The sequence below is a fragment of the Chanodichthys erythropterus genome, chromosome 19 (genome assembly GCF_024489055.1).
Source record: "Chanodichthys erythropterus isolate Z2021 chromosome 19, ASM2448905v1, whole genome shotgun sequence".
NCBI classification, from domain to species: domain Eukaryota; kingdom Metazoa; phylum Chordata; class Actinopteri; order Cypriniformes; family Xenocyprididae; genus Chanodichthys; species Chanodichthys erythropterus.
Genome location: NC_090239.1, coordinates 5,275,915 through 5,299,360, shown reverse-complemented (window position 1 = coordinate 5,299,360; position 23,446 = coordinate 5,275,915). Strand labels below are relative to the sequence as shown.

Here is a 23,446-nt window from a genome sequence, read left to right as displayed (position 1 = left end):
TTGACGGGACTCTCTTTAGCATTTGAGGTAGGGCTCCTGTGCTTGACGTGAAATCGGTCAAACCTTCATCTCTGTCAACATCAACAAATTCTTGAAAATAAGTTTAGTGCTAATCCAACAACGTCCTTGAAGAAAATTCATACCGTAGAAAGTAATGCGATGAGAACCAACAACATCTCATTTTGTCAACCGCAAAAAACATCACAGGCACTGCAAACGTACCTGATGCAGCAAAGCAAACGCTCCACATTAAATTCTTCACCTTTTGAGCCTTCCAAATGGCACTTGTAGCAAGAGAGATGGGGTTGAAACAGTAAAGCAAATGTCTTTGTTCATTTCAAAATGATACATGTTGATTTTTTTTGTACACATCACTAATTCTTGAAATAAGGGACAAAACGTTTTAGATGTTAAAAATAAAAACTAACACTACATTATTAAAAATTGATATTTTGTAGATAAAGGTCTCAGATAATTAACCATGTAAAGGAATATGTTTTTATGAAAAAAATGTTTTCTAATAATTAAAATTTGATCACTTTATATCTTAATTTGTGTCAACTCTGTCAGACACTAAAAATCATGTTAATTTAATTTAATTTAATTCATCCAACAACAAAGTCTTCAGTTATGTAATATTTGTGTTCAAAAGGAGTAAAGGAGCTAGTCGTGAAATAGATTCTTTGTTTTTTTCCCTTCTGTTTTATGAACAATCCAATTCCTAAATTTCTTAATTCTCCCCTCTCCTTTTATTTTAAACACATATAACAATGTTCTTACATAATATCAAGTTCCATTGATGTTTTTTTTTTTTTTACACAATAAATTGAAAAAAAGAATAAGACACTTCTTTGAAAATAATAACAAAAAACTTAATTATTGACGGAGTTGACAAATGTCCAAATATACAGTATATGCCAATAGAATCATGAAACAACATTAGAAGAATTCCCCAAATGTAAAAAATGCCCTCTGGCTTGTCAATCACTGCCGTGACGTTCCTTGTGAGAGACGAGAGCGGCTGCGCGCTCCAGTAACTTTCCACACTCCACAGGCGCTGCATGCAATGTTTTTGTCAGGAGACAGTAGTAACAAATGCAGATTATAAGTTACCTGCGGTGAGTCCGACATAATGAATCCACTAACACGACACAGCGAATGCCGGTGGTAAACACTCGTGTTCCAATACTCATGCACGAGTTTTGGGAGGCGTTCCCTCGAAAGGAGGGGGGGTTGTTCTTACCAGGGGCGTAGTTTGCGGGGGGGATGGGGGGAGGTAACCCCCCCAATATTCAAATCCATCAGATCGATTTAGCCATAACTATCAGTGCAACTGTAACCAGTTACTAAAACAGCCATCTGTTTTGTTACTTGATTTTTCAATAGTATCTTATCGGTTGAGTCCTGTGCGACCACTCCAGCTTTCCTCTCCATGAGTGGCGCACAGGCCGAGGACTGGTCATACAGTCACCAAGATGAGCTGGGACGCCCTGTGCAATGGCGGAATATGCTTTGGCTCATGAGCGTCCCCTATGTCACCGCCTAGATATGATGGCGGTGATTTTGGCCCTCAAGAGTTACCTGTGCCACATATTTTGGTAAGTAATCGTAAATATTTTTTCTGTTTGTCCATATTAATCAGATATAATGCCGTTCCTAAACATCTCCACATGACGTGCTATAGCTCTTTAATCAGTTAATCAAATTCATATGAGGATCAAAGTAGTAGTAACTACTACCAGTGTAGTTCCAAAGTGGTATTTATAGCAGAAGCGCAGTAAAAACAACATTTAGCATTATATTATATATATATATATCTCCCATTCTTGTTTGTGGAAAAGACAGAAAGCTGCAAACATTTTACACACAGGGGGTTAAAAAGACATTTTTATTTTTTAAAAACGAGTAAGAATATATATAATATTGTACAATTCCTGTACATACATATATTTGTAAATCATTTTGAAAGTAGTCGGATATCCAGAACGTTTATATTGATTCCACTGTAATGTATAAAATTATTATAAATTGGGCCCTGTAATGTTCCAGTGATACATGATGGCTCTGTTTGTAGGAGTGGAAATGCTAATCTGACTTGTCACATGACCAGATTTTTATTTTGTACAGTACAGTCATTACACAACCTCAGTTTAAACCAGTGGCATGCAGTAGTGTTCTGAAATGAGGAGGCCCATTTTTTTTTTATGAATTAATGTAAATTAATGTGCATTACTCTTAAAGTTGACACATCTTCCTTGTTAAATGAAAATTACTTTACAATACATAAAAAAAAAATTATATTTTGTAATTTTACATTAACAAACCAAGTCAATCTCATCAAGTTAGTGTTTTAAGCATTTCTACATTCATTCCAAAATAATAACTAAAGGCAATAATAATTTAAACAATATATTTTATTTGTGTATTGCGTTTTTCTTTTTAATCGTCAACCTAGGATATTTTGGATCATCAGTCATGCTCCGTAAACACCGTCTGTCACAGACACGAATTGTATTTTTAATTTCACCAAGCCGATTGCACTAAAAACCCCGCAGTCATCATGCTGTCAGTCCATTTCAAGTTTGATTTTGACGTGACATAAAGCGGTGATATCTAAATGTGATCTGTTTACTTACTTTTCAATTAGTCTTCCGATTGACGCCATCATTTGTTCGGTCAAACTGACGCGCGGAACGCTCACGTCAACAAGAGGCGGGATTTATCGCACAAACCAATCATATCCAATCATAACCAATTACATCCAATGACAGCGCGATGGAGACATTGCCTCCTCTCACGTGACTTTCCCCCATTCATTCTCAATTACCCCCCACAAAACCCACCGCACGCCGGGGGTCTGCTGATTTTATATGGATTCCTATGAGAGGAAAGGGAGGCAAGACCATAGACTGTAAAGCATGACTCCTCTGTGTAACTTCACCTGCGGGTGTCGCTGTTGGGCAGTGTTCCTTAAGAAATACGCGTGACTTGCGCTCTTTTTAATGTCATAATTTGTAATATTTGTTTTGTTTTATATGTAATATGGATTATTTTCTCATCCTAATTTTTGAGGAGGCACTGCCTAACTTGCCTACTCGGAGGAAACGCCCCTGGTTTAAACAACTGTCAGGTTAGTCTTAGCGCACATTCCTAATGTAAATGCTTGAAATTGCAAACAAAAATAATTATTTTCATTTATATTAAAGGTGCCCTAGAATTGAAAATTGAATTTACCTTGGCATAGTTGAATAACAAGAGTTCAGTACATGGAAATGACATACAGTGAGTCTCAAACTCCATTGTTTCCTCCTTATATAAATCTCATTTGTTTAAAAGACCTCCGAAAAACAGGCGAATCTCAACATAACACCGACTGTTACATAACAGTCGGGATCATTAATATGTACACCCCCAATATTTGCATATTCAAGGCATTAGACAAGGGCAGGACAATGTGCACAGCTGAATCATCAGACTAGGTAAGCAAGTAAGGACAATGGCGAAAAATGGCAGATGGAGCAATAATAACTGACATGATCCATGATTACATGATATTTTTAGTGATATTTATGAATTGTCTTTCTAAAAGTTTTGTTAGCATGTTGCTAATGTACTGTTAAATGTGGTTAAAGTTACCATCGTTTATTACTGTATTCGCAGAGACAAGAGAGCCGTTCCTATTTTCATTTTTAAACACTTGCAGTCTGTATAATTCATAAACAACTTCATTCTTTATAAATCTCTCCAACAGTGTGTAATGTTAGCTTTAGCCACAGAGCACTATCAAACTCATTCAGGATAAAATGTAAACATCCAAATAAATACTATATATACTCACATGATCCGACGCATGCATGCAGCATGCATGACAAACATTTTGTAAAGATCCATTTGAGGGTTATATTAGCTGTGTGAACTTTGTTTATGCACTGTATTATAGTTGAGAGCTTGGGAGCGGGGAGCACGAGGATTTAAAGGGGCCGCGCAGCCTGAATCAGTGCATATTTAATGATGCCCCAAAATAGGCAGTTAAAAAAATTAGTAATAAAAAAATCTATGGGGTGTTTTGAGCTGAAACTTCACAGACACATTCAGGGGACACCTTAGACTTATGTTACATCTTGTGAAAAAACATTCTAGGGCACCTTTAAATAACTGGATGCGATTCAGTTTGAGCGTGTGCACATGTTGGCATATGATTGTCCAATCATCCAGATATCTATGCAAACATTTGCGTTCTCTGCACAGTAAACATATCAGTGTTATTTTAGTCTCATTAAGATGCTAATAGAGTTTTTTTTTTAAATAGTTTGACAGTTTTCTGTTTTGAATTTCATTTTAGTTAAAGTTGTCATTTTTATTAGTTCTTTTTTATGTTTATAGATTTTTTATTCATTTTATTTCAGTTGTAGCTATTTTAGTAGGTCTACATCATGTTATGAAAATTAAAAAAAAAATCAGTTTACATTTTTACATTTTATTTCAAGTAGCAAATATGAATACTTATTAAATCATTTAAAATGTTATAGTTTTAGAGCTATACAGCAGGAAAAGTAAGAGTAGTATGCTAGCACAACCAAATCTACTGTTCTATATTAGCTCCATTATACAGCCTCATAAACACCGTAGTCAGATCAGCAGCATATTAAATGAATCCTCCACCCATGAACACAAGCCCCTGTCATGCTATCCGGTTACTCCTCTAATCTTACCACATGAGGTCTGTTTGCTTATGGATTATCAGCACCCCGTCTGTCAGTTGTCAGATTTACATGTAGGATATCACACCAAGTGAGAACTGGGGAGATCGCTGTGCTACAATATGATTAAAAGACTATTTGTTTCTAGGCCTACTGTAAAATCATGATAAATTGGATTAACAAATCAGCAGTGCTACTGTATTTTGGTGGAAGCTATATGATTACTATGATACATTTCTATAAGGAATGAGCATATCAATGGGATAAAATGTCAGATGGGGCAAGGCTATAGCGCCCCCTGTAGTCTATATTTAATACAGGCTCTTGTAATGAGCAAAATAAATGCATTTTTTTTTTTTTCATAATACAGTTTAGCTTTTAAATCCTGATAAAATGCTTTTATACTTTGACAAAAATAATACAGGCTAGACAGGTTTAAGATGAGGTTTAGCTGAGTATTTTATCCAGTCCTAAAATAGATCTTTAGTGTTTTTTACACAAATCCCACCCTGCCTTCTGTTTACTGGGCCATGCTTTTGCATTACAGCATGTTCACACACAATACTGTTTATTTTGCACTGTAAAAAAAGAAAAACTGAAAATGTACTGGTAATTCTCTGCCAGGACAAAATCCAGTAAGATTAGTTAAATTGGAAATTGAATTTAATTGAATTATTAACCAAAGAAAGTCCTTAATAGGGTGAATGCAGGCAAAGTGGGCCGTTTACGTTTGATAGTACTGCGCTCAATGGGTTTACACTTTCAGAGCATGACAGTGGTCTTTAATTGAAGAGACACTATTTCTTTAAATGATAAAATAGTTTTGGTTGATGCACAATGACACCTCAAAGGAGGACACCCTTTATGGTTAAAGGTAGACCCTCTGACATAAGATTTTATTTTCTAAATGATAAGGTTGCTCACTAAATGTAAACAAATATTATTGTAGAAGTTCCTATTTTGTTTTTTACCACAGTTAACAGGAAATAAAATGCAAAGAATAAAATGTATAAAAATGTGTTAGTTTTCTTGAAAGGTATTTACATTTTACTGACCCACTTTGGCTTAATCAGTTAAAGTGGGCCAGTGGGATTCAGAAAAAGTGGGCAAACTTTAACCTTCAGTAATTATATTCAAATTCATTAAATAAACTGATATTCATTGATTATTTAATAGTTTAATGGTTAGTTCACCCAAAAATGAAAATTCTGTCATTTATTACTCGCCCTCATGCCGTTCCACACCCGTAAGACCTTCGTTAATCTTCAGAACACAAATTAAGATATTTTAGTTGAAATCCGATGGCTCCATGAGGCCTCCATAGGGAGCAATGACACTTCCTCTCTCAAGATCCATAAAGGTACTAAAAACAAATCGGTTCATGTGAGTACAGTGGTTCAATATTAATATTATAAAGCGACTAGAATATTTTTTGGTGCGCCAAAAAAACAAAATAATGACTTATTAAGTGATGGCCGATTTCAAAACACTGCTTCATGAAGCATCGGTGCATAATGAATCAGTGTAAAAAGGAAAAAAACAACTGAAAATCCAGTGCTTTCTAGCCCACTGCCTCAAGTATTTTATTGCATGGAATCATCGTGTCACAAACATTGTGTTCTTTTTTTTCTCTCTCTTATGAGACTTTTTTTGTAAATGCAGAATTGTACTGCTTGTAAAATATTTTGGTTTTAAATTTGTCTTATTAGACGTTAGCCTCTTTTCAGTTACAGTACATCACTTACAGTGCAATATAACACTACATAATAACGCTGTGAAACTGAGTGCAGTCCAAATGAATTATCACTTATCAAGTGTGCTCTGCTCTTGCCAGGACATCTTTAAATGTTATGTAAGCTGGCTTTGTAAGTTATTAATGAATATTTGTTCACAGCACAGATGTTTGGCCTGTGAGTGTGAAAAGACAGTGAGAAAGAGCAAAGAATTGTGATTATGAGTGATAAAGAATGACAACAGTAAACGCTCCTTCAATCGAGAAATGTCCTGCCATTTATGTTAACCAGCAGGACTTGTCTTTCCAGATATATTTCTGAGCTAGCTTTGGTCTGATATCATTGCAGTCTCTTTTAGGAGCTAGTTCATGTCCTGTTTGGAGTCTGAGGATATTTGAATAGCTTAAAAACATTGAACATACTGATAATTTTTAAGAAGTATTTATGCATCATGGAAGTATTTGATGTGGTGCCTTTAATTTATGCTCTTTTAAATAAAATGTTATTAAATATGTATTATCATAAAGCCATTATTGTAATACAAAAATATTTTATTTAAATCAGCATAAATTGAAGGCAGCACAACAAATACTTCTATGATTACATATGTCATAATGCAAAAAAAATAAAATAAATAATAATAATAATAATTTTGTTATGGTCCAAAGACAGGCCTCATTTCAGGAAAACAGCAGAATATATTTATATACATGGGTCATATTTAACACCAAAAAAAAAAAAATAAAAATCAAGCATTTTACCCCATTTTACTTTTAGTTTATTTTTATTACTGATTTTCTTTATTTGAATACAGTATTTTTAAATAAAAATAAAAGTATTATTACAATTAAATATTAAAATCAGCATGCATTAAAGGCAGTGCATCAAACACCACCATCATCATCATCATGTGCACTACTTTCTATACAGCGAGATAATTATTTCATATTATGGACATTTTGGAGGGAGTGTGTTTGTGTTATCGTGCAAAAAACGAAAATATTATATTTTCCTGAGGTTGTAATAGTTACTTATTTTGTGATTTTTGCCTGAATATTTTATTTAGACATATTCTTCGCAGGTTTCATGAGAATGACTGACTGGTTTAAACATTCATGAATTAATATATGATCAAATCTTTCACATAAATAATGATGCTATTGATGAAATAACATCAACACCACTGTTCCAATGGGAGACTCTTTAGCGCTATCTAGTGGTTCTAAACTGTATTGCAAGTTTATTTTCAAATCATCTTCATAAAGTCAATTTGGTTCTAGTTTTATTGACTCATCCATGAGAATTAGATGAAAAACTGATTCATGGAAAATGCTAATCAATGCAAATGTCACATCATTAAATACAATTTCACACCTGGTGAAGGCCCAGAGCATTTCAACACTCACAAACCAAATATTCACAAATGTACTGTATGAAGGCAGATGTGCTGCATTGCAGACATATTTTGTAGTTTTACATTCTGAGGAACCCGGGCTAGTTTGATCCGTCTGCGCCACGGCCTGCTGGGATCAAACAATTAACCTTCAGTATATTGAAAGCAACAGGAGAATGCTAACACAAAACCTTGCAAATGAAATAGCAGCAGTTGCTATAGTAACTTGGGCTGAAGTCTAAAGGCAATTGTGCAACTCCATACAACATATGTTTTAGTTGCCAAGGAACATTCATCATTTACTCAAAGTTTTCAGTGGACTGGACTTGGACTGTAAATGTTTTAAATAAAGAAGTGGAACAGGAAGAGTAGCTCGGAAGATTAAAAGTAATTATTGTGTTGTAAAATGTGTTTTCCTGAATGCATGGAATATTTATTTTTTTTCTTTCATATGACTAAAATGTCCTTTAAACATTTTACTAGTAACTCTGTTGTTTTGGTGGAAATGCTTTATATGACTAATAATGAATCTGTTAAATACAGTGGGGACGGAAAGTATTCAGACCCCCTTAAATTTTTCACTCTTTGTTATATTGCAGCCATTTGCTAAAATCATTTAAGTTCATTTTTTTCCTCATTAGTGTACACACAGCACCCCATATTGACACAAAAACACAGAATTGTTGACATTTTTGCAGATTTATTAAAAAAGAAAAACTGAAATATCACATGGTCCTAAGTTTTCAGACCTTTTGCTCAGTAATTATTAGAAGCACCCTTTTGATCTAATACAGCCATGAGTCTTTTTGGGAAAGATGCAACAAGTTCTTCACACCTGGATTTGGGGATCCTCTGCCATTCCTCCTTGCAGATCCCCTCCAGTTCTGTCAGGTTGGATGGTAAACGTTGATGGACAGCCATTTTTAGGTCTCTCCAGAGATGCTCAATTGGGTTTAATTCAGGGCTCTGGCTGGGCCATTCAAGAACAGTCACGGAGTTGTTGTGAAGCCACTCCTTCGTTATTTTAGCTGTCGGCTTAGGGTCATTGTCTTGTTGGAAGGTAAACCTTCTGCCCAGTCTGAGGTCCAGAGCACTCTGGAGAAGGTTTTCGTCCAGGATATCCCTGTACTTGGCCGCATTCATCTTTCCCTCGATTGCAACCAGTCGTCCTGTCCCTGCAGCTGAAAAACACCCCCACAGCATGATGCTGGCACCACCATGCTTCACTGTTGGGACTGTATTGGACAGGTGATGAGCAGTGCCTGGTTTTTTCCACACATACCGCTTAGAATTAAGGCCAAAAAGGTCTATCTTGGTCTCATCAGACCAGAGAATCTTATTTCTCACCATCTTGGAGTCCTTCAGGTGTTTTTTAGCAAACTCCATGCAGGCTTTCATGTGTCTTTACTGAGGAGAGGCTCCCGACGGGCCACTCTGCCATAAAGCCCCGACTGGTGGAGGGCTGCAGTGATGGTTGACTTTCTACAACTTTCTCCCATCTCCCGACTGCATCTCTGGAGCTCAGCCACAGTGATCTTTGGGTTCTTCTTTACCTCTCTCACCAAGGCTCTTCTCCCCCAATAGCTCAGTTTGGCCGGACGGCCAGCTCTAGGAAGGGTTCTGGTCGTCCCAAACGTCTTCCATTTAAGGATTATGGAGGCCACTGTGCTCTTAGGAACCTTAAGTGCAGCAGAAATGTTTTTGTAACCTTGGCCAGATCTGTACCTTGCCACAATTGTGTCTCTGAGCTCTTCAGGCAGTTCATTTGACCTCATGATTCTCATTTGCTCTGACATGCACTGTGAGCTGTAAGGTCTTATATAGACAGGTGTGTGGCTTTCCTATTTAAGTCCAATCAGTATAATCAAACACAGCTGGCATCAAATGAAGGTGTAGAATCATCTCAAGGATGATCAGAAGAAATGGACAGCACCTGAGTAAAATATATGAGTGTCACAGCAAAGGGTCTGAATACTTAGGACCATGTGATATTTCAGTTTTTCTTTTTTAATAAATCTGCAAAAATGTCAACAATTCTGTGTTTTTCTGTCAATATGGGGTGCTGGGTGTACATTAATGAGGAAAAAAATGAACTTAAATGATTTTAGCAAATGGCTGCAATATAACAAGAGTGAAAAATTTAAGGGGGTCTGAATACTTTCCGTACCCACTGTAGATGAGGGAGATGCTCAGGGAGATGAGTTTAGGCTGCTAGTTTATATATATATATATATATATATATATATATATATATATATATATATATATATATAAGCTAGAGTCCATTTACATTGATGTAATCAGGAGCTATCAAAACAATGGTGGAGAAGCACATTGTAGTTTGGAAGCTCAAATGAAATAGCTGATGTGACATTTGCATGGATTAGCATTTTCCAGGGATCAGTTTTCCATCTAATTCTCATGGATGAGTCAATATAACTAGGACCAAACTGACTAAACAACAAAATCACCAGCAACCATACCTTAAAATCCCTGGTAATAACACCAAATTTGGCACAAACCAAGTCAAAACCCATATCTATAGGAAGAAATGTATATTCAACTTTTTTCTTATAATTCCACAATTGTTTGATTAACATTAATGGAAAAGACAGCCTATATTTTAAGACCTTCTGTATCGCACGGATGTAATATAATGTTACACATCAGATTTTTCTTTTGGTTTTACCCCATCAGTTAACCAAACATCTTTTTTTCTTTTCTTTTTTCTTTATTTAAAAAAAAAAAAAAACTGCTATAATGGGCTTCGAAACTGTCAGTCAGCACGCGTAAGATCGTTTTATTTACATCACCATGAGTTTGAAAATCACATTTCATTAGTTCAGACTCATGCCATCGAGAATTCGCAATGAATATTCATGAGGGCTTAATGAACTCATTTTTGTTAAAACCTCAAATTCGACCAAAATTTATATTTTTCACTTGTTTAGCCCTGTGCACATTCTGACTCATTTTGAGAGCACGGGCCACATAATATTTAGTTTTTTTGCTTGATAACACTTGAACACATTCCCTCCAAAATTTCCATAATATGAAATAATTATCTCACTGTAGATTGTGCATATGATGATGGTGGTGTTTGATGCACTGCCTTTAATGCATGCTGATTTTAATATTTAATTGTATTAATTATTTTCATTTAAAAATACTGTATTATGGTAAAGAAAATAAAAAAAAGCATTAAAAATAAACTAAAAGTAAAATGGGGTAAAAATGGTTGACTAAAATGAAAAAAATAATATTTCATATCTAATTGTTAGCTTATATACTGTAGATTTTAATAAAATATTTTTTTGTGTGTGTGTTAAATGTGACCCATACTGTATAAAAATATATTATCTTGTTTTGCTGAAATAAGGCCTGTTTTTGGCCCATTACAACTTTTTCTTAGCATTACACCATAGAAGTATTTGTTGTGCTGCCTGTAATTTAAGATGATTTAAATGAAAGGGTCATTGTTTTACACTAATGTTTTTACCATAATACAGATTTAATAATGTCTTATGTAATAGAGCATTAATTAAAGGCATCACAATAAATACTTCAATGATGTGTACATACTTTTTTAAACAAATTATTAAAGAAATTCATAATGGTTTTACAAGTTTTACATAAACCTTGACTTTGAGCAAGACACCATTTTTGTACTGCTAACATTTGATGTCGCAATGCATTTTTTTTTGCCTGTTTCTGTATGTAAAATCAACTGAAACATAAACATCTTAATAAATGGTTACCATTTTTAAAAAATAATTTTATGGCACCTAAGTTCATTGTATTTTGACACAATTACAATACAAAAGTGAAAACAGCTGTCCTCCTGACATAATGACTTCTTTGCTGGCATCCTGTCAACAAACATTCGTTGTTAGCAATTACATGCATTCAGTCATTTGATCACTGTTTCCTGATCAGCGTTTGTTTGTTTACTCCTAAAACAGGTTCGGGTCACATTTAAAATCAGTGAAACATCCTGCTGATCCATATCAGATCAGGTGCAAGAGCAGCAGCAGAAGCAGTCTGAGGTAAGTCAAATATTTCTCTTCCAAGTTAAGTTCCACTAACTATATTCTCAAATTAGATTATTTATCCTTACAAGATCCAAAGTATATTACTATATACTTTGCGTTGCAAATTAAGATACATATTTACAATAGTATATACAGTGTAATGCACTGAATGCACAGTATGTACAGTCAAACCAAAATGTATTCAGACACCTTGAACATGTCATTCATTAATACAGTTTATTCACTGTAGTTTAAAAAATGGTAATAAAAGATCTCAGAGTTAAACTGTGTCAGAAGAAAAATTATCTTAATTATGTCAGATAACACTTAAGCAAAACATGGTCAGGTCAAAGTGTCTGAATAATTTTTGGTTCCAAATGTTTATCAGTTTTACTGGTAGTCCACTGTATGAAGAATTTTTGGGTATTATATGTCACAGTTTACTTTATTTTGCTATTCTCACTTACATAAATGAATTATAGTGTCCTGCTCTCACTAGAAAACAAATATCAAAAATATCAAAAATGTCTGAATAATTTTTGGTTTGACTGTATGTATGTGCACAGTATGTAAGGTAAACACATAGTAGAAAAATGTTTGATAATTTAATAATTATTTGGGTTGCACTTTATTTTACAGTGCATGCACTTTCAATGTTCTTACAGTGTACTTACCCACAAAAGTACTGAGTAGTGTACACTACATGGGCAAAGTTAAGATTTAGGGGTAGGATCAGGGTTAGTACCTAGTTGTTACCCAGTTAGTGTCTTTTACTACATTAAAGGGATAGTTCACCCAAAAATGAAAATTTGATGTTTATCTGCTTACCCCCAGTGCATCCAAGATGTAGAGGACTTTTTTTCTTCAGTTGAATGCAAATTATGATTTTTAACTGCAACCGCTGCCGTCTGTCAGTCAAATAATAGCAGTGATTGGGAACTTGAACAATAAGAGTCGAAAAAACTTCCATAGACAATTCCAAATTAAACCCTGCGGCTCGTGACGGCACATTGATGTCCTAAGACACGAAACGATCGGTTTGTGCGAGAAACCGAACAGTATTTATATATTTTTTTACCTCTAATACACCACTATGTCCAACTTCGTTCAGCTTCCGGTGAGTGAGGTCAGATCGCGCTCTGACAACGGAAGTGATGTCTCGCGCTCATTGAAGTATATGGGCGAGACATCACTTCCGTCATCACAACGCGTTTTTTGACCTCACTAACAGGAAGCTGAACGAAGTTGGACATAGTGGTGTATTAGAGGTAAAAATTATATAAATAATGTTCGGTTTCTCGCACAAACCGATCGTTTCGTGTCTTAGGACATTAATGTGTCGTCACGAGCCGCAGGTTTTAATTTTGATTTGTCTAAGCAAGTTTTATTTACTGTTATAGTTGAAGTTCCCATCTACTGCTATTATTTGACTGACAGACGGCAGCGGTTGCAGTTAAAAATCATAATTTGCGTTCGACTGAAGAAAAAAAGTCCTCTACATATTGGATGCACTGGGGGTAAGCAGATAAACATCAAATTTTCATTTTTGGGTGAACTATCCCTTTAAGTACTTAGTTTGTTCGTGCAAAACAGGACTTCAAAAAAAAAGTGCTACCATAATTTGATATTGAATATCAGCTGTTTTTGAATGGATGTAAAAGACAGTCAGATTTGATTGAATGATCTGATTTCTAATAATGTTTTTTATTGAGAGATATTTAGACTGACATTGGTTTAAATGTTTTTATAAAAGTGCATGATGCTCTAATAATGTTCTCTGGTTACAGAAAACATTCTGGTTTTATCAGACTTCCTCATCATGACATTATCACTGGTTTCACAGCTTCTGCTGGTGTTCATACCAGTCCTGTCACTGAGTAAGGATTTGTTCCTGTTTCATTATCAGTCTTGATGTGGCAAAGACAATGAAAATAAACTAATTTTGGAATCGTCTTTTTCTGAATTTAACCAACTCTCTTCCTCTATAACAGCCAGGGCAACACCTTCGCCAACAACATCTGCACAGACAACAACATCTGCACCGACAACAATATCTGCACTGACAACATCTGCACCGACAACAACATCTGCACCGACAACAACATCTGCACCGACAACAACATCTGCACCAACAACAATGCCATTAACAACATCTGGATCAACAACATTTGAAGGTAAAGCCCTGGGTATATTATTATTAAAGACAAGTGAACAGACAATAAAAATAAGAATACACAAATTTAAACATAAATACTATTAAACAGTTACAAATAAAGTTTGGTACAGAAATGTTTTGTGTGTGTATGTGTCCGTTCAAGCGCAAAGAGTCTGAAAAGCGCCTGTGTGTGCACAGAAAACAGCACATGATCGCTCTTTTGCCTCTTCTTGCATTTGAATTGTTTAGAAACGCTTGAGTGTTTTAAATTGATAATACTTACAAACACATGCAAATTTTGTGACAAGTGTATAATATAAAGTCATTTCAATTATTTAATTTTCTAATTGTTTTTTTTATTTTTGTGTTCTCACAGACCCCTGCTATAACTACACTGTGCTGGATGATTCCTGGAGAGCCACCAACAATCAATTACAATTATCATATTACAATCAACTTGTCTCTAAAGTAATGTGTGACACTGATGTCACCTGGAAAGGCTGGTACCGTCTCTTCATTCAGGGTCAGAGCGTTCAGATGCCAGACACATGTGTTGAAAAGCTAAGCTGTGGCACTCATGCCCCACTGTGGCTGAACGGAAAACACCCACAAATTGAAGATGGAGTGGTCACCCGAGGAGTCTGCGGTCACTGGATGAGTGACTGCTGCTTTTTCCAATCCAATCCCATTAAGGTGAAAGCCTGCCCAGGCAATTACTACGTCTATGAGTTTGTTCGCCCAGTTAATTGCTATTTGACATACTGTGCAGGTAAGCATATTGTGCTTTCACCCATATACTATGTGTTTGAGTAATGTATTACATCTGTGAGTTTGTTAGACCATCTGTCTGTTTTTAACATACTGTGGAAGTAAATACATTTACATGTGAATTTAGTACATATGTAATTTATATTTTTATCTGTTTATTAATTAATATACATTAAATGTTTTACAGATGTTAGGAACATTAGCAATGCTACTGTCACTCCAAACACAACCGTGGCAGGTAATGTAGTTTTCAACGCCTTCTACTGACTGCTGAAGTTTTGATGTATCATGAAAATTCAGTAGGGGTGTGTTTGTGTTTGTAGACAAAGACTGTAGATAAAACACTGTTTAAATTTGCAGATGCAAAAGAAACTAGTTCCTGTTCAGACCATCATGTACAACTACACATATCTACACACACATACACACACACACACACACACACACACACAAAGGGACACTAGAAGTTTCCCACTTACCTGGTGCACTTTTTATTCTGCATCATCGTCCCACTAATCACAACCAGATTCAAACATGAGCCCCATAACATCAGTGAACAGAAATGTTTTTTGTTCATTCTTTTGGCAGCACCAGTATTCTACCCATTCAACTCAGCAGCGGGAGACACAATAAATCCTGCTGCTGATGATGGAAGCTCCTCGGTTGTTCAGCTGTTGAGACCATTTCTGTTCTTTGGCCGCACATACCAGCAGATTTATGTAAGATTTTGATTCCAACTAAATCACTAACTGTGATTGGTGAATGCTTTAGAAACTCATCTGTGATCAGTGAAACAATATTTCTCATGTTTCAGGTGAATAATAACGGACACCTCACATTCAACCAGTCTTCATCACAGTATGTTCCCTACTCCTTTCCTTATGGAGGCCAAGATATAATTGCTGGTCTCTGGACCGACCTTGACAACCGTGCGAGAGGAGTGGTTTCATATCATCAGTACACTAATGGAAGTGTTCTCACACGCGCCACTCTGGATATAAAAAATCATTTCCCTAATCTGACCTTCAGCGCTTCCTGGGTCTTTGTTGCAACGTGGGATAAAGTCCCTTACTATGCCTTGACAAACACAGTAAATTTGTTATACTTCTGAAATGTGAATGTTTTCATCCACAATTTAATGAATTATTATTCAGTTAAATTATAAAATACTTTATTGAACACATTGGTACACAAAATGAGTGATAAATGAAAACAGTAAAAATAAAAATGAGGTCTGTTAGTAATGCCCAGATAGAGTAAACACTAAGTTTATACTAATTATGTTTTTTTCAATCTTTTCAGGAAACATCGTTTCAAGTGGTTTTAATTTCAGGCAGTAGTTTTTCATTTATTCTGATGAATTATGGTGACATTGCTTTAACAAGACTTCCAGTGGAGGTAAAAGAAACTTTTAACAACTTTGCAGATTTATTAAAAAGGAAAAACTGAAATGAGGACATTGCATAAGTATTTGTACCCATAACTCAATATTTAGTTGAAGCACCTTTACAACCTCTTTTGGGGTATTACGTGACAAGCTTTGCACGTCTGCATTTGGCGATTTTCAGCCACTCTTCTCCTCAGATCCTCTCAAGCTCTGTCAGGTTGGATGGGGTGGTTGATGGACAGACATCTTCTCAAGATGTTCAATTGGGATCAAGCCCAGGCTCTAACATTCACAGAGATGTCCATTAGCCTTTATTGCATTGTCTTCAGGTCATTGTCCTGTTGGAAGGTGAACCTTCTTCTGTCAGTTCTTCTGACCTCATAGCTTGGTTTTTGCTCTGATATGCATTTTGAGGTCTGTGATTTTCCAAATGTACCGTTTCAATTGAATTTGCCACAGGTTAACTCCACTTGAAAACATCTACAAACAAAACTAGAATGCTCGAGCTAAATTTTAAGTGTCCCAGTCAGAAAAAGGGTACTAATACTTATGCAGTACTTATTTTTTATTTTTAATAAATTTGCGAAATTGTCACATCTGTTTTTTGTTTTGTCATTATGGTGTATGGAATGTAGATTAACGTGGGAAAAAAAGTAATTTAAAGTTGTTTAGCTTAAGTCGACAGGGAACGAGACTCTGCGTTGCCACGCTTTGGGGAACGTCACACGTGACTCGGTGTCTGAAAAACCAACTATCCAACAACGCCAATGCTCATTGGCCGGCGACAGCCTATGACGTCATAGGGGCGCGACCCGGATGTATAAAAGCGCGCCCGCGGGAGCAGTCATTATCCATCGTCTTGAAGGGACTGCCCAGCAGGCCGCCTGAAGCATGGCAAAGGAACGCAGAGTCTCGTTCCCTGTTCTCAGGGAACTATGGTTACATACGTAACCTGAGACGTTCCCTTTCGAAGGGAACTCAACTCTGCGTTGCCACGCTTTGGGGAACGATATACCAACGCCGCCATGATTAAGGAGAGTGCCTGCCAAAAAATATGGCTGAGGCAAAGACCTCAAGGCAGTTCTCAAACTGCCAGCAACTCCCCCTCGGGTCACACCAGGCTGTCAGTGACAGCATTCCCTTTGGCCAACAGCCCAAGCTGAACTTCCAAAAGACTACTACCTTTTTCTTTCAACAAATAGAGCCTAAATAAATCGCTAAGGCGTCCGGGACCCACTTTCCTGAGGGAAAAAGTGGTCCCTTTAAGGGAATGTGGCCAAGGAACCAAAGGGAACCTCGGCCAGCCACTCTTGAGGGGAACGGGGTCACCCTCATTGCCACCAGGGAGGCCGACCTGGTCTTCTATGGGAACAGACTTAGTCCAGGCCAACCCTGTCTGAATACAGAGCCTCTAGAATGCATTCTTGAAGAAGAAAATAGGTAAGAGTGACTGCAGAAAGGCAGAAACCAGCTCAGACCCACGCGTAGAGACGGGCATCCTGGAGAGCAGAACTCAGCTAAATGCTATGAACCCTCATATCGAGGGGAGATAATCCGCTCACCTAGGATCTACCCAGTGCTTAATTAACGCACTGAGGCGGCTGTGTGCTGAAAACCCTGAAAGGGGAGCACAAACCAGCCTAGGGCTGATTCTTAAGATGGGGCCTGATGAAGGCCTAACCATCATAACCAGCTTAGGGAGCTAAGCACTATTACCAAAACCAACCCCAAGGGGGAAGCGCAGAGCTCACCTAACAGGTAGACTATGCCAAGAGCACATAATCATGGAGGCCCGGGAGGGACTTACACCATGACAACAGAAGTACACTCCAGAAACGACCTGTTTTAGTAAAACGCCTTTCTGAACACCTGTCTAACGTACAGAGACAGAAAACTTCCATGGCAGCCATGGGAAAGCTGCACAGTGCTCCTTAATAATCCACCCAACACAATCCGACAAGCAGTGTACTCAGTAAAAAACACTTTTTACTCTTTAAACAAGAGGAGTACAGCGTACGCCAACACGTATTAAGGAAGGCCTGGAAGGCCTATAACCTCAACAAACACGTGGCATCAGCTCGTGGTAGTGTTTAGGTCCCAAGCCAGGTAAACAACCCGCAAAAGAGGGGGTTGAATCTACCACTTGGGCCCCTGGCCAGCGAAAGTGTATATGACTAGTTCTCAGAGAGAAATACACCCAAAACAAACACCAGTATGTCCAATAAAGGCGGCCCGCAGGCTTAGCATCCTTCAGGACACACGGCGTAAGTCTCGTGGCCGTTTCCAGGAGCACACAGATCCAGCCTAAGCGCTAGGTGGCTCTTAGCTCAACTAGAATAATCGACTCAGAGGCAACAATAGGTTAAACCAAACCTCAGTAAGGTTTCACTACTGACATCTCATCCAGAGCCGCACAGAAAAACACAATCTGTGCCAACATGAAAACTAAAAAGGAGGCCTGAAGGTGCCTGCCGATTCAATGACACGTGGCTTCAGTTCGTGAATTTCCAGGGAACCAAGCTACAGGGAACCAGCTCAAACCCAATTAACTACGGGAAGCTAACTGCTACCTGTGCTAGGCTACACTTTCCAAACAGGCAAAGTACCCTAAGTTCTGTGACTAAAGGGAACCATACACAACCAACATGGCTTAAGGGAGGCTAGTTGAGCCTGCTACCTCAAACAAACATGCTGCAGGGCCTGAAGCAGTGTAAAAACCAAAAACAGTATGTGAGCAGACTGAAATCTATTACACAGCAGTATAAAACTATTGCTAACTAGAAGGAGGCTGAACAGTCTAGCCTACAATCACCGTTATATGCAATATAGCTGAAAAACAGATAACTGAAAAGGGAGCTGACAGATACTAACTTTTCTCAAAAAGTGATCTAGCTACCCTGAGTATGCAATCCAACAGGTGATGCACTCAGTAACACTGGGGAAAGGATTCACCAGCACTTACATAGAGGCCGCTTTCAAGAAGGCCTACTATCATGAGCGGGTGCCAACCTGTGGCAGCATATCAAGCTCACATACCAAATGTAGGGCAACCATCTAGAACTCAAAGGAAACTATTGAAATACATGCCATTTGACAGAGAGAAAAAATAAAATCATTGCTACAGATTCTCAAATCTGTTCCAAGCCTTAGAGGACAGAGCCAAAATGCTGGCATAGTCAACTCAAACTTGAAAATATCAAGTGGCTCGGAAGAAAATATATATATATATTTTTTTTTTTCTCTCTGTTCTAGAGAGTGGGGCCTAGCAACATTAATAGCATAAACTTATCTACGCAAAGATAAGGGCCTACCACCTGAGAAACAGCATCAGGTGTCTAACAGAGCAGTCTAAAAACCTAGCTGTTACACTCATCGTTGCACCTACATAAGCAATGGGATAATCTGGGCAAAAAATTCAGCCACTCCCTCAGGAGAAGGCCAAAAACTAAAATACATATGGGAAAAATTTTATGCATACACCATACATACACTTAGTTCTAGCCTGGCCAAAAACATACAGGCCTATTCAAAATAACAGGCGCTATAATAAGCCTGATCTCTACCTAGAAATTTCAGATAAGAAATACAGCAAAGATCACAGCCATCGCGCTGGGCGGCCAGTTAGGATCGCCACAAACGCATAAACTGAAGTGATGAGCGCCAGCTCAAACTATACTGACAACAGTCGAACGGCAGAACATACAGAGAGAAAACTGAACAGCAGCCATTCTGTGGCTCGCTCAGTCAGTCTCAACACTCCAGATTTTGCCCAAAAAACCCCTATTACATATTTACTGTTACACGTTCAGGAAACAATACAGGAATAAAAACAAGGTCGAACATTTAAGCGATTAAATCAGACCTTGTCTTACCTTCCCACGGCTTGAAGACCAGAGATTCCTTCCACGTTCTTTCATCATAGAAGAATGATATCCCCGGTTCCATAAGCCTACGGACCTTTTCACTATCAAGCCAGAAGGCGGGCCTTCAGAAAAAGTTTCATCATGGGCCGGCCACCGGCCTGACTGTTCCAAGGTGTTATCCTGAACATGCACAGATTAGAATTAAAAACATATCCCGGGAGGACGAAGAAAAGGGGCGAAGGAAAGTACCAAATCTTCCCTCGCCCAGAGAGGAGAGCAATCAGCGGCGTTGATCACGCCGCCGATTGATCACCTCCCTCAGATCACCTCTCCTTTTCTTCGCATCCCGCCGCTTCTGAGACTTACTCCGAGGTGGAGGAGGTGCTCGAGTGGCGACGCTGGATCTCTGACCCTGCCTCTGAGCCTCGGCTCGAGGCGGACCAGAGCCTCCCGGTTGTCTGGGCCCAGAATCGGACCTGAGCGGTATAAAACTCTTAAACGCTGCTGAGCGCGCCCTCGCCTCCCTAAACTTTCCAACGACCGTCTCAACGGAACCGCCGAAAAGTTCAGATGGCGAGACCGGGGCATCGAGGAGAGAGCCCTTCTCTTTCTCCCCGATGTCCGCCATGGTCAACCAAAGGTGCCTCTCCGTAGCCACCATAGCCGCCATCGATCTCCCAATCGAGGCGGCTGTTTGCTTAGTGGCACGGAGAGCCAAATCCGTGGTTTGGCGCAGCTCAGCCACCGCATCAGGGGACAAACCCTGCCCCTGATCCAGGTCCTTCAGCAGGTCAGCCTGGTACGCTTGCAACACTGCCATAGTGTGCAAAGCAGCACCAGCCTGGCCCGCAGCAGCATATGCTCTGCCGTTCAAACGAGATGTCATCTTAAGGGGTTTGGACGGCAGAACCGGAGCGCTACCCGTGACGAGATAGTTAGCAAACGTCTCGTCAATAGGGGGCATCGACACATACCCATGCTGGCCCAATTCCTCCACATCAGCGAAATTACCCCGCTGATGCAAATGAATCCTAGCCGAGTATGGGTTCTTCCATGCCTTCCCCACCTCAACATGTAGGTCGGGAAGGAATGGAAGGCTCGCAGGAATTATAGGGTTGTGGTCGGAGAGAAACCGTTCGTCCAATCTGCCACGAACGGGCTCTTTCCTGACGCGCTGCCACGGCAGCTGCAGCCTGCCTGCAGCGCGTTCCACAACCTCCAATAATTCCACATATGCTGGACAGGGAGGCTTGGAAGGGAAAGAAGCAACCTCAGTCACTTCTCCCTCTTCCAAAGCCATCTCCTGCTCTCGGGGGCTCTCAGCCAGAAGAGCACTCGCTCCTGGATCCGATGATGTCAAGGAGATGGCATCATCGTCATCCAGAAGCTCATCCCCGCCAGCCGCCGCTTGAGGTTGAGAGACCGTGACACCTCTTTCAAACTTAGCGGCGAGCTCCACCTGCGACCCCCAAGAATGCAGCCGCCGCTCGGCCTCAGCACGAGCAGGACCAGATCCTCCGGGCACAGGTGTAGACGTCTCTCCCCTCGAGAAGAGCGTCAGGCAGGAACGGAGTGTTCTCATGGGAAAACGCTCACACAGCTCACAGCCAGTGTCCTCAAACGCTGACCGTGCGTGCTCTTCTCCCAGACATAATACACATAGGGTGTGAGGATCCTCCGGGGTCAGAAACCTCGGGCAAGGATCCGCACACTTCCTAAAACTTTTGCCCTCAGACATAGTCTTTAGATACTCACAGTTTCGAATTAGAGAAATCGGACAGTGGCAAGACACAGGCAGTCCCTGAAAGACGAAAAGATAATGACTGCTCCCGCGGGCGCGCTTTTATACATCCGGGTCGCGCCCCTATGACGTCATAGGCTGTCGCCGGCCAATGAGCATTGGCGTTGTTGGATAGTTGGTTTTTCAGACACCGAGTCACGTGTGACGTTCCCCAAAGCGTGGCAACGCAGAGTTGAGTTCCCTTCGAAAGGGAACTGAAGAGGTATGAATACTTTCGCAAGGCACTGTATATACTATTTGTATGATTAATGTTTTCACATACTTTCAGGCTGGTTATGACACAGAAAACTCCATTGACTACTTTATGATTCCTGGATCGGTCAATGGGAGCTTCATCTCAAACCTCAAGAACTCCAGTAATGTCAATGTTCCCGGCCGATGGGCCTTCAGGGTGGACGGTGGACCAAAGTCAAGTCAAGGTAACCATACAGCTCACACATTAATATCAGTTTGTTCATCGTCATAAAATGTGTTATGTCATGCTTGGAAAAGATTTCTGTTTACAAATTTAGAAACTAACATACACGTACAATATGTACACATTCAACAAATAATGATATGTATACTCTGTTTTTGCGTGTTCCTCTTTAGACGTCATTGGACTTCAAGTGAAACTTTCCTCATTTTCAGACCTAACACAGAGTGGAAACATTCAGATTGTTTTACAGCAAGTAAGACACAAACTTGACTAATTATACAAAATACAGTGCTAATAGACAACGTGGGAAAGATTGATCTGTTTGTCCATCTTTTGTTTCAGATTAAACAGGAGCTGGTCAAGTTTGGTCTGCCAAGCAGCATGGAGCTGAAGTCAAGAAAAGTGCAAAAGACAAAGCCATAAATTCAGATCCTTTAGGAAAGGAAACAAAACAATCTGGTTCACTTAGTGTCTGACAACAAATATCCCATTGATCATGTGCAGACTGTAAAGACCCCAGTTTTACATTAGTGTGGTTTCATTTGACGCTTCAGAAGGGTTATAAAACACAATAAAAGTGGTCTTAAATTAGCTTTGTGACTAAAATGTAAGCTTTTAAGATGTATAACATTCTTACATCCACACTAGATTTCATTGTATGATAATAAGTTTTAATTGTATGATAAAAAAATCAGTCTTTTGTTTCAAATATTTTCAGTGAACCAGCTGCTGCTGTTACAAACCTAATCTGAAAGATTCAGTCACAAATGGGAATGATCTGGTCCTCAAGTCCTGGATAACAGCTTCAATATCAGTCTTTTCCTGAAGATTAAAATAAAATGCCCGATTTATGACACTTTTTTTTGCTGTTTTTGCATTCTTGAATGCCTCAATCCTCATTTGTACTTTTTTCTTATTCAATACATTTAATGCGTCTTTATATTCCATGTTTTTAAGTGAACTATTTCTTCTGCTGTCAGGTTAAGAGCTACATTTAATGTTGACATATACAGTGGGTACGGAAAGTATTCAGTAGGGCTGGGTACCGAACTCGATACTTTTTAGGTACCGATCGAACTGCCTCGATACTACCGAGTATCGAAAAGTGTCTTGTCATTCGGTACCAAATTTCGGTACCTCAGAATGGAGCCGATCGAGGAGAGGCGCGGAGAAATGCTTTCGCTGTCTCGTTGAGGA

At 38.8% G+C, this 23,446-nt stretch overlaps 1 protein-coding gene across 1 annotated transcript; it reads left to right on the top strand.

The window, feature by feature from the left end:
* Positions 1–1,518: 1,518 nt before the first annotated feature.
* LOC137008062 (uncharacterized) lies at positions 1,519–23,185 on the top strand. Its single transcript, XM_067369856.1, has 12 exons — positions 1,519–1,598; positions 11,789–11,872; positions 13,645–13,734; positions 13,849–14,031; positions 14,389–14,781; positions 14,968–15,018; positions 15,369–15,499; positions 15,595–15,870; positions 16,083–16,178; positions 22,100–22,250; positions 22,423–22,502; positions 22,592–23,185. Exons 3-12 carry the CDS (start codon positions 13,677–13,679, stop codon positions 22,670–22,672), a joined length of 1,500 nt encoding a protein of 499 aa, XP_067225957.1. The 5' UTR covers positions 1,519–1,598; positions 11,789–11,872; positions 13,645–13,676; the 3' UTR covers positions 22,673–23,185.
* Positions 23,186–23,446: the final 261 nt, after the last annotated feature.

Coding starts and splice junctions, on each gene's coding strand:
- LOC137008062 (XM_067369856.1), top strand. CDS start 13,677: ATGACATTATCACTGGTTTCACAGCTTCTGCTGGTGTTCATACCAGTC. Junction 22,251..22,422: donor TGGACCAAAGTCAAGTCAAG/GTAACCATACAG, acceptor GTTCCTCTTTAG/ACGTCATTGGACTTCAAGTG. Junction 22,503..22,591: donor TTCAGATTGTTTTACAGCAA/GTAAGACACAAA, acceptor CTTTTGTTTCAG/ATTAAACAGGAGCTGGTCAA.